Genomic DNA, 14,679 nt, shown 5'->3' with positions numbered 1-14,679 from the left:
TGAATCACTTTGTGAGTCGAGTGGTTCTTCTGAGTCGCATTAAAGAGTCGTTCAAAATGAACGAATCGTTCATAAACAGCCATCATTAGTAGTTCTTCCATCACGCCTGAAGGGGGCGGAAGCGCTCCCCGGCGGTGTTGGTGATATACAAACATTAGCAAAGAAGAAACGTCACAGAGCTGCAAGATGGCGTCTTTGAATGACAGATCAGTTTGGGATGAAGTGGAGGTTAGTTTTAAATAACTCTTTTTTTTTGGTTCTTTCTCTCTCTGTTTCTGTATTACAGCTGCCACGTTTGATACGTGAGTAAAATGCACTCGCTGTTTGTGGAGTTTAATGGCGATAAACCGACAAGTAGCAGGATGCTAATTCCTCGTCGGTGCCGCTATCCGGAGTGCTGTAGCATGACACAGTGAATTTTCAGAGTCGAATCATTATTTAGCGAATTCAGAGCACTAAATCTACTCCTTTACAGATTTTTAACGACAAATAGAAGTTTTGGATTAATGTAAAATAAATATTGATTACAGCTGAAGTCTTTCTGATGGCTAGGAGATCAATAGCTAGTTAGCACTTCATTGTTAGCAAGCTAGCAGCTGTAATTCCCAAGTAGTCATGTGTTAGAGCTACAATTAGGTTATAATTTTTTCTTCTTTTAGAAACAGACTATAAAATATTAAAACATGCCCAGTTTTGACCCCCAGAGCTGTAAACTTGAGTTCTAGAGTATAAATCTTTATTCTATTTCTGAGCATTTTTTTTTTCTTGCACTGGACAGGATGGGATCGGTGAGGAAGTCCTGAAGATGTCCACTGAGGAGATCGTGCAGCGAACCAGGCTGCTGGACAGTGAAATTAAAGTAAGCTGATGACAGTCCTGATGATGAGTTTTGAAGCCTCCTGGCTCACCTGTAACCTGCTTTGTGTCTGTTCCAGATCATGAAGAGCGAGGTGCTGAGGGTCACCCATGAGCTCCAGGCCATGAAGGACAAAATCAAAGAAAACACTGAGAAGATCAAAGTGAATAAAACTCTGCCGTATCTGGTCTCGAACGTTATAGAGGTGAGCAGAGTGTTCAGGGTTAGGAGTTAGAGCTCACATCCTGTTCTAACATAAAAAAAACAACACAATGTCCACAAACGGAGAGTTTATTATTCAAATATTTGTTGGAAAACAAGTTTTTTTTGCACATCGTTGTGTTTTTAAATATCAATAGAAACAAATGTTTTGTTTGCATTTTGAAAATGGTACAGTCCAGGACAGGACGTAGGACTTATTAGTCTGTGGTGTGTTGTCTTTTTTTTTATTCCATTCCAGCTATCAGATTATATACAAAATAAAAAATCACCATTTGTTTAATGGTGACAAAAGGAGACAAAAGGAACTCTAAACATTGACATGAGCATTATTTTCCCTGCAGTCTGGGGCTGGTTGTGTAGCCTCCAGTCTTGTATGATGTGTGTAGGAGAAGTTCAGAAGTTAATATGTTGGAATTCTGATCTGAAGGTCATGAGTTTAAATCTTACCACCATTAAGCTGCCACAGCTGGGGCCCTTGGGCAAGTCCCTTAACCTCATTTGTGTGAATAAGATGTTCATAAGTGGTAAATGTATGTGTATTGGGACCTGTGTGTTTCGCAGCTCCTGGACGTGGACCCTAACGATCAGGAGGAGGACGGAGCCAACATCGATCTGGACTCGCAGAGAAAAGGGAAATGTGCAGTCATCAAAACGTCCACACGACAGGTGGGTCAGACGTACCGCACGTCTTTCTGACTGTAAGATCTAAAGCCCACTGACCACAATAACACTGAGCTTCTCCTCTTTGGGCTGTTGTGATGCTTCATTTCTGCAGACGTATTTCCTGCCTGTCATTGGTTTGGTTGATGCTGAGAAACTGAAACCTGGAGATCTTGTGGTTTGTCAACATTTTTACTTTTCTTTTATTTAAGAAACATTAATTGTATAGAAAAGTTGACAAACTTTTATTTACTCTGCGTTTGTGTGCGTTTAGGGTGTTAATAAGGACTCGTATCTGATTCTGGAGACTCTTCCCACTGAGTATGACTCTAGAGTGAAGGCCATGGAGGTGGATGAGAGGCCCACTGAGCAGTACAGTGACATCGGAGGCCTCGACAAGCAGATCCAGGAGGTACACGAGTTCATGTATTAATCACTGCACACTGCGTTTATCTCGACATGTTTGTTTCTCAGAGATCTTCGATCATAATGTGTGTATTTCTATGCAGTTGGTTGAAGCGATTGTCTTACCCATGAACCATAAGGAGAAGTTTGAGAATTTGGGTATCCAGCCTCCGAAAGGTGTTCTGATGTACGGACCACCTGGAACTGGAAAGACCCTTCTGGCCCGAGCTTGTGCTGCACAAACTAAAGTAACTAATAATAAAACACTAAATCTTCAGACAACATCAGTGTGTAACAGTCAGCACCCACCTGACTCATCACTCATCTCATTGCTCTTACTTCTTCCATTCTTCTCTTCCTGATCCACTGTGTCCTCCAGGCAACCTTTCTGAAGCTAGCAGGCCCTCAGTTGGTGCAGATGTTTATTGGAGATGGTGCAAAGCTGGTGCGCGATGCTTTTGCTCTGGCGAAAGAAAAAGCACCTTCGATCATTTTCATCGACGAGCTGGACGCCATCGGAACCAAGCGCTTCGACAGCGAGAAGGCTGGAGACCGTGAGGTGCAGAGGACCATGCTGGAGCTTCTAAACCAGCTCGATGGCTTCCAGCCCAACATGCAAGTCAAGGTAGAAGTCGAGCTCATAATAACTGGCGTGTGTGTGTGTGTGTGTGTGTGTGTGTGTGTGTGTGTGTTCAGGTGTTCTTGTGCACCTAGAGACAGAACAGGTCGTGCCCTGAACTTTTTTTTTTATGCGTCACACTAAACATTTCCTTTATAACTGAAAATGAATTTTGCCATGCAGCGTTTTGCATTCGTTATTTGAATGTTACCAGCATGAACGCACTGATCTCAATGAATTTAATTCACTTCCTCTGAACTTGACTGTACAAATGTATGAAACCTACACATTCAAAACGTCATTACTCAATGTTATTTAACTAAATGTTATGTACTGTAGGTGGCGCTATATGTATTTGCTGGGGTGTAAATCTGAGCGGTGCTGATATAAAATAAATGGTGCTAAAATCTCCTTGAATCTGGTGAACTGAAATATCAGATGAAATTCAAACCTGCTCTGTTCTCTATGAAACGCTTGAATTGAGATTCGCTCTGTTGCAGGTGATCGCTGCTACGAACAGAGTGGACATCCTGGACCCTGCGCTGCTGCGCTCAGGCCGGCTGGACCGTAAGATCGAGTTCCCCATGCCCAACGAGGAGGCTCGAGCTCGTATAATGCAGATCCACTCACGCAAGATGAACGTCAGGTACCTGCTCCCTCTGTGGCTCCGAGTGATGCTTTTAGACCAGGTTTATTTAGATTTATTTCAGACCAGATCTAAAAGCTTTTCACGAAAAAAAAAAAGCCTGGAAGATTCCTAGATGTTACGAAATAAAGATGTATTACAGAGAACTGCCATTAAAATATGCCGTAGTTCATATGTTGAAGAAATGGACTTCAGCACTTCTCAAGCATTATAAAGAAAAATATATTTTATTTATTGATTTAATTGTTTTACTTTCTCTTTTCATTTAGACTCCATCATGTCATTGTTTTTTTTTCTTTCACAATGAAATTGGCGCTTCACAATATGCATTATTAATAACATAACTCTTAATGTCTTAATTATTAATGTCTTTCTTTCAATCTCATTCTATTTTTTTTTTCCTTCTTTCGCACTTCCCTTTAGTCCTGATGTGAATTATGAGGAGCTAGCTCGCTGCACTGATGACTTCAACGGTGCTCAGTGTAAAGCCGTCTGTGTGGAGGCCGTGAGTACTGTTTATTTATTTATTTATTTCTACATAGGACCTCAACATTACATGGCCGTTATTGCAAGTTTATAGTAGTGGTCATTAGAGGTTTTGCCGACTTATCAGCACATACTTCTGGAACTGTTGACTATCAGCAAAAACTCATACCAATAGTTTTTCCGGGTTGCGGCCCGAGAAAGTCTGCTGTCATTATACTGTACGAGAGCGGCCTCTAGAGGCAAATCACAGACACCACATGCTGTTTGTGGACATGCATTATGATACCGAAAGAAGTCGAATCACTGGACGCCACATCCACCGGCTCTGCTTTCACAATTATAATTCAAGGCTTCTTAACTATAAATATTTAAAATAGAGCTAAAAATGGACCAACGATCTCCTTCAATCGTTTGCACAAGTTTCGGGTAACTGATTATTTTATTTCTTGCATTAGTTTTTTTTTTATTTGAATGTGTGCCTTTTGTATTCCTCATTATCTTTTAATTTAATTCATATATAAATTTAATTTGGCACATTTTTATGATTTAGTATTGTTTTTATTTTTGTAAAAAATTTCAGGACTTTTTTTTTTTTTTAAATCCAGTATCCAGAAAACAAGTACGATCGAAACCTGGCTGTAGATATTTCAGTAAAATGTATTGTCTAGTAAATATTATTACTCAGTAAGTAGATTCATCATCGTGTGTTTATATACGTGGGGAAGGTTTAGAATCTACAGGAGAGGTTTTTTTGGCTTTTAGTTCCGGGTTGGATATTAATTTAGGCTGTCTAATATTTTTAATTAAGACCTGTGTGTGTGTGTGTGTTGTAGGGTATGATCGCTCTGCGTCGTGGGGCCACCGAGCTGAACCATGAGGACTACATGGAGGGTATTCTGGAAGTTCAAGCCAAGAAAAAGGCCAACCTCCAGTACTATGCTTAATTCTGGGAACTGACTGTGTGTGTGTGTGTGTGTGTGTGTGTGTGTGTGTGTGTGTGTGTGTGTGTGTGTGTGTTGGAGGCAGTCGAGTTTTCAGGTTTTAGTTGATCTTGAACTCTTCTGAGTTGTGATCTCTGTACCGAGCGTTTTCCCGTCTGTTATTCTTTTTGTTTATCATTAAAAAATAAACTTTTTTTCAGTAATGTACATCATGATGATTTTGTGTTTTTCAAATATTTTGAGATTAATGTGTAATAAATATATAAAGTGCTTATTCATTCAGAACTCGATCTGGAAGTTGAAAACTTGGACTTCTGGGTGGAATCTAAACGATTCACTCCTCATCTGAGCAGCTTCTTGTTCTGAGGTGGAGGCTCCTCTCCTCCCTGGATGGTCTGGTTAAGTGAAGAGGGGCAGGAGTAAGAGGGGGTCATTAGGCTGTAAGCACCCCAGAGAAGAAGAGTGAGGGCAGAGTGTATGGAAGTTTAGAGGGTAAAGATCAGATTAGATCAGACTGAAGAATCTGCTTGGATGAGTAGTGGAATGTTCTGATCCAGTCTGACACCTTCCACATAACTTCCCCTGGATGATCCAGAATCTTCAGAACTTTTGGTTCAGCATTTTTAATAAAGTAAATAAAATACATGATGTTTTTTTTTAGAGTAAATTGATATTGAGGGTGGAGAAGTAAAAACAAATACTGCTGCAATTGTAACGGTCCAGAACGAGGCAGTGGATTCTTCTCAGTGGAGGTCTAGAAGGAGTGAGAGATGAGTTTCTATGGACTCATGAAGTCGGTATTTAATGGAAAGTATCACACAGATTCTTTTTTCGTAATGATATTTTATACCTCGTCTCATTGGGTTCGTGATGTTCATGTGATTAACATCTACAGTGGAACATTTTAAAATGTGTTTGTAGGCAGTATGTGGAATTATGTTACTTGGCAGAAGAAATGATGATCCTGATGCTCATACACAGACGATATTCACATATTAGCGTTCAGGAATCTTTCTGCCTCTGTGCTGATGTTTGCAGTCTAGAAATCTACAGGTCCAGCAGGTGATGGGTGAAGGTGCAATGTCTCCAAATGAAATATTTCTGTAACTAGTTCTGGACTAAACATAATTACCACCTAATGAACTGATTACATTCTGGAACTGATCAAATCCTGATCCCGTGTGTTTAAAGTGTGTTTAAGGACCAGGAGGAACAGAAAGAGTCTGAATACTGTGAGGAATCAAAATCTGTTCCTGTTTTATTCACGTGTGTAATTAAGTGTCAGAAGGATTAACTTTTTTTTTTTTTTTTTACACATTTGATTGTTTTATTTACCGGGTTTTCCTGCATATTCTGAAGCCCCGTGGTTTCACAGTGCAGTCCATGTGTGTAAGAGATTTTAATGCACGTTTCTGCACCCTGAATACACACACATTAAAAAACGAGTCTAAATGAAAGGAATTTGTGTATCGTGATTACAGAAATAACAGTAACTCATGAGTATTCTGTTTCTGTTTTGGATTTGTGTCCTGAATCATTCACTTCTTTATCATCTTCCAGCTTATCCCTTGTTCCTGTCTCTCTGTCTTCTGATTCATTTCTTTCTCCTTCACTTCTCCTCCAAACTAACTTGACTGCACGTTTGCATCGTCTCCGGAAGGCCTGATCACAGCAGGCATACAGCAGCGGATTCAGACAGCTGTTCATGTACGCTAAGCAGATCGCATAAGGATGAACAGCAACCAGCCAGCGGTCAAATGTGCAAGAATAGGGCAAGAGATCGAGTTCCACCAGATCAGAGAGGGTCTTATTGGTATGAAAAGGCAGCCAGCAGATGAAAAAGGCAAACACGAGGGCGATAACGACCCGCAGGAGTTTGCGCTGGCGTTGGCGATCAGGATGAGGTCCGAGACGAAAATGACGAGACAAGAAGTGAGCCAGGGAACAGTAGCACATCAGCAGGACGATCAGAGGAAGCAGGAATCCCAGGATGGTAGACTTCAAACCCAGCAATGCAGACCACATGACCTCAGCTCGCTCTCGAGATGCTGCATCGAGGTCTCGTGAGACCAATATAGAATAGTCCATGTCACACAGGCACTGCGGATCTCTATTATTATTATTATTATTATTATTATTAAAATGTTCACTATCATCCAGCCAATCAAAATGTCCCTCCACCTCTTGGACAGTTCGTAGGAGCAGAGCAGGAAGTGCAAGGATGCTGGCTGCCATCCACACACACCCTACGATGTAACAGGCTTTAACTGGCGCCAGGTTCTTGCTGGGGCTTCGGCGTCTGATCACACAGTAGCGCTCGACACTGAGTCCAGCCAGAGAGAACACGCTGGCGTACATGTTCAGTGCCACCAGGTAGCTGCTGACTCGGCAAAGAAAGCTTCCGAAGGGCCAGTGGTAGTCGAGTGCGGTGTAGACCGCCCACAGAGGGAGAGTGGTGACAAAAGCAAGATCAGCCAGAGCCAAACTGACGATCAGAGACTCGGTTAAAGAACGTGAAGAAGAGGTCGGTCTAAAGGAAGCAGCTGATTTGTTATGGCTCCTGTTCCTCCGGAACCATCGACCACAGCAGTGCAGGTAAGCACAAAGGACAAAGACATTTCCAAACGTTCCAACCATGAAGGCTGAGAGGTACAGAACTGGAATCAGCACTCGGGTGACCCTCCATTCTCCATAGTCACACTGGGGAAGGGGAGAAGGAGAAACAAGAGGCCAATTGGATTCTGACATGGAGGAGAAACACCAACTAGTGCTGGACTGAGAACTGATTCCCGCTGTGTGAGTTTGTTTTTTTTTTCACCTTGTTGATCGAGAACCTTCTCAGTGCCTTCCAGTGCCTTTTCTTCTGTAGGTACAAAAGCGGTTTGGAGGCTCAGATTATCCCTCAAATCGCTCTAAATGCCAATAGAATGACTTTTAGCCCATCTGGATTATTTCCCAGGAAATCACCAGTTTCCTGTAAATAAAAAATGTGAAAAAATTTGCTGTTTTAAAGTTCTATTTCCAGAAAAGCTTTAAAACGTAACCTTACAGCAGTGAAAACTGATTTTATAACACTATGATTAGATATTAGATATAATCTGACCAACCTGTTCTCTCGCTTCTCTCTTGCTCTTTTTTAGATGAAGGTCTTGAGGTCTGAATGCTCTGATGTCCAGCTCTCCTTCAGATCTTCTATCCTTACTTGTTCCACAACTGAAATGCAGCTCGTCCTGATCTTCCTCTCGCTGCCACAACAACTCGATCTACACTTCCTCCGTTTCTCCTTAAGACTCTGGTCTCCTTCTTTCACCCCACCTTCCCTGCCCTGCTGATGGACCACCCCTGCAGCAGGACGGTGAGATCCTCAAACAGAAGCTGAGTGTTTACATGGAAGGTAAACTGAGCATGTGTGTGTGTGTGTGTGTGTGTGTGTGTGTGTGTGTGTGTGTACACATGTAACAAAGCCTTTAACACTGCCATAAACAAACACAGTCACACAATCACTGCACATAAGACAAGACACATAACACACATAACACACATCTACCGTCGCTCTCAAACCCAATGCTTTAAGATCAAACTTATTTATTTAGATATGTTTAAAAAGTGTTTTTTTAACACAAATGTACATATTGTATTGTACACTGATTAGTTTACAATCGTGTGTACACTGTATCTTCTCCCAGTTTGATCTTCTGCCACCAGCCTGCAACACCAGTATACGACACCTAACACAAATTTTCTCAGAGATTCAGTAAATTACATTCTTTTGCACAAACTCGTGTCAAAGATCTCATTCAGGGGGAAAGTGTTCTCTGTCCTCCTGCACACAATAACTCACAGTGTGGGTCATGAGGAGAATCAGGACTGGGTTCCACACACCCAGGCAGCAGGATCCAGTCTGCTTCTTCAGGTCCAGGGCACAGATGACCTTCGCATCATGGGGAAGGATTTATATTTAAATTTTTTCATTCAGACTAAACCATGCACAGTTCCACATGCAGTATAATACTTTATTACAACTGGTCAGAGAATAAAAAGAATAAATAAAAATCATACTTAAACATTTAAAAAAAAATTTATTTGAAGTATAATTATAATAGAATTTACAATAGAATAGAATAGTAGTGAAATAAAAAGATAAAACAACTTACAATAAAATACAAACAGAATCTGGAGTAGGATGTGGCAGAAACAGCGTGAGATTTTTATAATTATTATTACCTAATGAAGCACAGATGTGCCAGATGTGCAATTTGTATTGTAACTGTATTGTGCAGGAGTAAGTGTAGGGGGCAGTAGTGAGTATTGTGGCTGTTGCTTTTGTACTTGTCACATGTACAAAACATCACAGTGCAATTCTTCAGAAAACAAAACCACTGAGACGTGAAATGATTCGCTGAATATCAGGGTCCTGGGTTTCATCCTGGACTTGAGTGTGGAGCTTCACATTCTCTCCATGTTCATGTGGCTTTCTTTTCTTTTTCTTATGAGATAGATGTGTACGAGTGTGTGGATATTTGTGTACATGGTTTCTGGTGAAAACTGGTTTCCTATTTAGAGAATTCTGATACCAAGTGGTTTCATATCGACTCTTCATCCACCAGGCACCTGCTCAGGAATCCAGTGTTTCCTGAAGATGAGTGAACGAATGAATTAATGGCTTCTGTTCTACAAAATGTTCATTACAGTCATTAAAGCCAGACACATTAAACACAATGTGATTTCCTGACCTAAAATATACAGTTGTAAATGCAGATGTTTTGTTCCTCGGCCATACACTGCTGTTTAACTCGTAAATTCCAGCCAGTGTTCCAGCAGGACGTGTGTTTGCTGTCTGTGGTCAGGTTCGGGTCAAACCCACGCTTCTGCTGCGTACCTTTCAGAAACAAAAGAGCTGTGAATGAACCCCTGAATGTGTGTGTTGTTCGAGTGGAACTGAAGCGATTAAAGGAATCTTTTTGTCCCTGAACCTTCACGAGATTTAAATGGGGGGCAGTTTACAGGGGGCCACAGTGACGCATTACAAAAGTTTAAAAAGGACACACACACACACACACACACACACACACACACACACACACACACACACACACTTTTTAGCTGGTATAATATTCAAATCCAGTTTTTGGTTTTCATTTTGTCTTAAATTAAAAAATTATATGGAAAACTGGCAGAAATACTGACAAAACAAAAAAAACCATATATATATATATATAAAGCCACAGTAAATGTTAAATGTTTACTTTTAGTTAATGGTTGAAATGTAATTTAAATACATTTCATTAATTACATTAATACTAAAGTATTTATAGTTCACTTCCTTTTTGTTTAACTTGAAATATAGATCTTAATCCATTAAACCATTTAAATGTATGAAAACTGGTGTTTTTTTATTTTTTATTCACAGGAAACAGACTCTAAAATATGAAATAGATTCATTCATTAATGATGTTAAACACATCACCTGTATGCTTTGATGTTGACAAAAGGACATGAATAAACAGCTATTTCTTTGTAAATATGAAAAGTAATGAAGTGTTATTTTATTCATGCAGTTTTTCTGTTATATTTATAGAGAAATTCACTGCTCGCACCCACAACCCTGCTGTTGCTTGCAGTGCATTATGGACATACAGTTTCTGTTTTACAGAAACTTCAGAATTTTGGTTAAAAAGATTTGTATACTTTGGGGAACATTTTTTTTATCATAACAACCTGCCTGGATGGAGCAGAACAAACATTTGGTCCAGAACCTTCAGTAGATTTGTTTTTGTTTTTTAAGTTCAACTCAGGTTTGAGAACCTTCTCAGGTTCTTTTATCTCTACACAGACAGAACCAGGAGGAACACTGGATCATTCAAATTGGCCAGGATTTTGATTTGCTCAGGTTCATGCACTCCTGCAGTTGCCTGCATGGCCACCAGGGTGCGCTTGTCTCGCATTCTATGTAGTGTGTATCATGAGTAGTATTATATTGTCTATAAACATCATGATCTAGAAACTATTTACAGGATCAGGTGTGTGCAGGAACTCAGTGATGGGTGTGGCAGATGGGGCGTGGTCACAGGTCAGCTGAGGACGCGGGCCAATAGGAATATAATCACGTGCTGCTGATTGTCTACTGAACCCTGAGAGACAAAAACAAAACATCAGCAGATTCGAGCTGAAATCACGGAATGAATCTAAATCACGAGAATAAACAAGTTTTTTTTCCACTTTCACACTAAACAATCCAACCTGCAGTAGAATTCAGTGTAGAATCAAAGAAGTCACGCACAGAACACAAAATATTAAAACATTATTATTCCCATTAATGTAAATAAAGAAAAGCAAGAAAACGACACTGAACATCAGCAGTTCATTTTTTCTCGTTTATTGGTTTACACTCATTAGTACTGAAATACAGAAAAACACTTTTTTCTCTTTAAATGTGCACCAGGACTCTCGTGATTAAAAAGTTCTAAAGCCAAAGTCCAGGTTCAGGAGAGTCCGAGTTACACGCCGAACACAAGAACAGCAAAACATCATTAGTGCTGAATACTGATTTCTTTAAATACAATGTTTTGTTGTTAGTGCAAATATTCACCATGTACCTTTAAATGATGTTTTTTACTGATTTTAGAGGAAGTAAAAGTGCAGCCATCAGCGGGACTGTGTGTGTAAAAGCACTTCTCATCCACGTGACGTACAAATAACTGCTTACTTCATCTGTTAACAGCGTTGAGTAACGTGAAGAATGAAAAGCTGGTGGTTATGATGAGCAGAGAGTAAAAACATTTTTCATTTTATTCATCAGTAGATGTGAGAATTAAAGAAAAAACTATTGCTCCCTCAGAGAAAAAGCAACAACCAAACCTATAAAAGTAACATTAATGGCGTGTAGTTTGCATGTGTTTTTATTTTGTTCTTAAACTTAACGTGCTTTAAATGTAAAACACTCAGAAACAGACTGAGAGCATCCGCAGGCGCTGGATTAAAAGATGCACCAGAACAGAGCGAGGGAAAGGATCAATGCGATCGCAGAGGTCCGGCCTGCGCCCACAGACGCGCCGTTGCACAAGTCGCTTTCGCAGCATGAGTACGTGAAGCTGGCGACGTTGGGGAACATGGGAGCGAGATGAGAGGTATGACAATCTGAAAAGCGGACACACTGCCGGAAAATTCTCCCGTCTGTAGGTGAAAGAGAGAAGCAATGCACATTTCATTCATTCATGTTGAACTTTAGTGTCATTTAGTAAATACTTATTCATCATACTCAATAACAGTATAGAGAATAGTGTGTGTGTGTGTGTGTGTGTGTGTGTGTGTGTGTGTCAGTCACACACTTCTCTCTTTCAGTGTCAGGCAGCCGTCGTTCTGGCCAGAGCAGGTTTTAACGGTATTGCAGCCGCCAGTGTAATCTACACAGCTGTAACACTCAAGTGCAGAACCTGAAGAAAGTGGAGAATAAACATCACTCATCAGTCCATCAGCTCAGTTCAGTTTATTTAAATATCACTTTTAACAGAAAACATGGTCACAAATTAGTTTTACACAAATAATCAGATTGTGAATATACATTTAAGATCTTAAAGCAAATCCTAATAAATTTCTCTGTGGTGAAGAAATAAAACCCTGAGACCTCATGAGGAACCTCATCCTCATCTATACCCCGAACATCCATTCATTATAGTTCCATCATTGCATTGCTGAAGTGATCAGATGTTCACTGATGGAGACTCGCGTGTAAAAATGTTTGTATTCACTGCACTAATTATTATTATTTTGCATGAGGCCTCCATAGGATTTTCTATTTTGTAAATAGTACATAGAGGAACTTAACGAAAAATACGTTTTATAGATGATATTAATTGGAGGTCGGCACCGAAAGTTCATTAAAGGAACTATCGCAAAAATCCGTAATGATACAGTTACAAGAGCGGCCTCTAGAGGCAAATCACTGACACTGCGAGCTGTTTTTGTTTTTACACGTGAGACTGCGTGCTGCACGGAGAGCGTTTTATTATATTTATTATTTACAATTGATCCATTATATAATTATATTATTTAGAATATTCATAATTATATTCTTTAGCACATTTTCATGAGTCAATACTGTACTATTTTATACGGAGGGTTATGTTTTTTTTGTTTTTTGTTTTTATCCAGTATCCATTTTGAAAACTATCGTTAATTAATAAGTTATTGGCAAAATATGATCCAAACTTGGTATCGTTAAAATCAGTTTAGTTATACACTGCGTTTCACATTTAGCTCATAACAGAGATGATTAATGCAAATACACTACAGTCTTTTCTTATTGAAGAAGGAAACAGTGTAATAATTATACTATTATTTTATACTTGTATTTAATTGTAAATAAAAAGTAAGAGAAAGAAAAATATCCTCATATGCTCTCTATGAATCAGTCACATGTGCATAGCCCAAACCCTGTACTTACCCAGTCCAATCAGGGCCAACAGCACCACCACGCTCACCTGCACAATCGCTTTCATCCTGCAGACAGTATTTTCTGAAAACAAACAAGAAACGTCACAGTTAGGAAGGGTTCCTCTTTAGCTTGAAGGACCAACTGTAAAGGAGTTTCACGATCTGGTGTGCGCTGATGATCAGATGATTGTACTGGTCCCAGCGTGTCAGTAAAAACACGGTACAGGATTCAGAACACTTAAACTTCACTGGGTTTAGGATTGATCATGTGTGAGGTGATTCATGTTGTCATCTGCTAGCTGCTGTATGGTAGGTTGCTGAATGACCTGCTGTTCAGTGATGACCTGCTGTATAGTAGGTTGCTGAATAACCTTCTGTTCAGAAATGACCTGCTGTTTGGTAGGTTGCACGATGCTGAATGATCTGCTGCTCATTTTCTGGCCATTTAATACTCTTAATGGAGAAGGTGCACTGTGACGTCAGAGGTAACTTATCACGAGTGGTAAACTGTGCATCTGCCTCTAGTGGTGAAGTGTGGAAATACATCTGAATGGGAATCCTTTCCTACAGTCACTACATGCGTTTGCAGAATAGAATCTACAGATCGACAGATTTCTAGAATCATCAAGATACAAACGCTAACTGAGAAACCTCTAAATCGCCATACGGATCTGATTAGTCATGTGGAATTTAAAGTATTCAACAAAACACAATTGGAAAAAAAAATGTGTCACTGAGGTCCTGGTTGTGCTCACAAACTCTCCATCATAAAACGTGGACAACGTGACAAAATCTGATGAACAAGTCGGTGGAGACTGTGGTGAAGGAAAAACTCCCTGAGATGCAGAAGGAAGGGACCTTGAGAGGAACCAGACTCAAGAGGGAACCTCATCCTCATCTGTCCATTTATTACAGATAAACGATGTTGAGGTGCAGTGATGGAGATCAGAAGAAACTGTAGTCCTGAGTCTGTGTAGCAGACTGTGGATATTAACTACAGTCCAAATCCATCCTCAAAGCTCCTGATCTTACTCCAGAATTTCATGGATCTTCAGGGCGTTGATGAGAAACATCTCCAGCTGCACAGAGTCACGAACACCAGATGTTTGATGTGTGTTTGTAATGCAGCACTGTTTTGCTCTTCATGAAAGCAGGAGATATGAGGATGTATGAGGTCAGGTAGTGTTCTGGTTCACCTGGTTCAGGTAGTACTGATCACTCTGGTCTAAATAATAAAGTTCTGCTCTGTTCTACATTTTATTATAAACCTGGTGCAATAATCTAATCAGCCAATCACAGGGCAGCAGCAGAATATGAGTGAAGAGTTTCAGGAAACGTTCATGTCACACTTCAGAAATCAGAAAAAGTGTTGTTCTTAAGCAAAACAAAAGTCTTGAGGGGAAAAAAGTCA

The 14,679-nt window shown here is 40.0% G+C and overlaps 3 protein-coding genes across 4 annotated transcripts in view; 1 reads left to right on the top strand and 2 right to left on the bottom strand.

Moving 5' to 3' along the window:
- Positions 1 to 90: 90 nt before the first annotated feature.
- psmc3 (proteasome 26S subunit, ATPase 3) lies at positions 91 to 5,042 on the top strand. Its single transcript, XM_046840427.1, has 11 exons — positions 91 to 228; positions 779 to 859; positions 936 to 1,061; positions 1,640 to 1,744; positions 1,854 to 1,916; positions 2,013 to 2,150; positions 2,248 to 2,391; positions 2,523 to 2,768; positions 3,263 to 3,408; positions 3,832 to 3,913; positions 4,728 to 5,042. The coding sequence occupies exons 1-11, from the start codon at positions 187 to 189 to the stop codon at positions 4,836 to 4,838; spliced, it is 1,284 nt and encodes a 427-aa protein (XP_046696383.1). The 5' UTR covers positions 91 to 186; the 3' UTR covers positions 4,839 to 5,042.
- A 1,287-nt stretch (positions 5,043 to 6,329) lies between these two features.
- Positions 6,330 to 8,070, bottom strand: aplnr2 (apelin receptor 2). The gene is made up of 2 exons (XM_046840025.1): positions 7,943 to 8,070; positions 6,330 to 7,809 (listed from the first exon to the last, which is right to left on the bottom strand). The coding sequence occupies exon 2, from the start codon at positions 7,581 to 7,583 to the stop codon at positions 6,330 to 6,332; it is 1,254 nt and encodes a 417-aa protein (XP_046695981.1). The 5' UTR covers positions 7,584 to 7,809; positions 7,943 to 8,070.
- A 3,125-nt stretch (positions 8,071 to 11,195) lies between these two features.
- The window catches only part of LOC124380231 (CD59 molecule (CD59 blood group)), a 4,770-nt gene continuing 1,286 nt past the window's right edge, over positions 11,196 to 14,679 (bottom strand). The window contains exons 1-4 of one of the 2 annotated variants that reach the window (XM_046841100.1): positions 13,595 to 13,662; positions 13,279 to 13,350; positions 12,164 to 12,268; positions 11,196 to 12,008 (exon numbers count right to left, since the gene is read on the bottom strand). In XM_046841100.1, the coding sequence (XP_046697056.1) occupies positions 11,812 to 12,008; positions 12,164 to 12,268; positions 13,279 to 13,333 (357 nt within the window). In that variant the 5' untranslated portion in view covers positions 13,334 to 13,350; positions 13,595 to 13,662 and the 3' untranslated portion in view covers positions 11,196 to 11,811. Of the gene's footprint in view, positions 12,009 to 12,163; positions 12,269 to 13,278; positions 13,351 to 13,594; positions 13,663 to 14,679 lie in introns of those variants that run through there. The other variant, XM_046841099.1, reaches the window with a different exon arrangement.

This window comes from Silurus meridionalis, chromosome 26 (assembly GCF_014805685.1).
Source record: "Silurus meridionalis isolate SWU-2019-XX chromosome 26, ASM1480568v1, whole genome shotgun sequence".
In the NCBI taxonomy this organism is placed as follows: Eukaryota; Metazoa; Chordata; class Actinopteri; order Siluriformes; family Siluridae; genus Silurus; species Silurus meridionalis.
The sequence above is the reverse complement of the archived record's forward strand: the minus strand, read 5'-3'. Positions and strand labels throughout refer to the sequence as shown.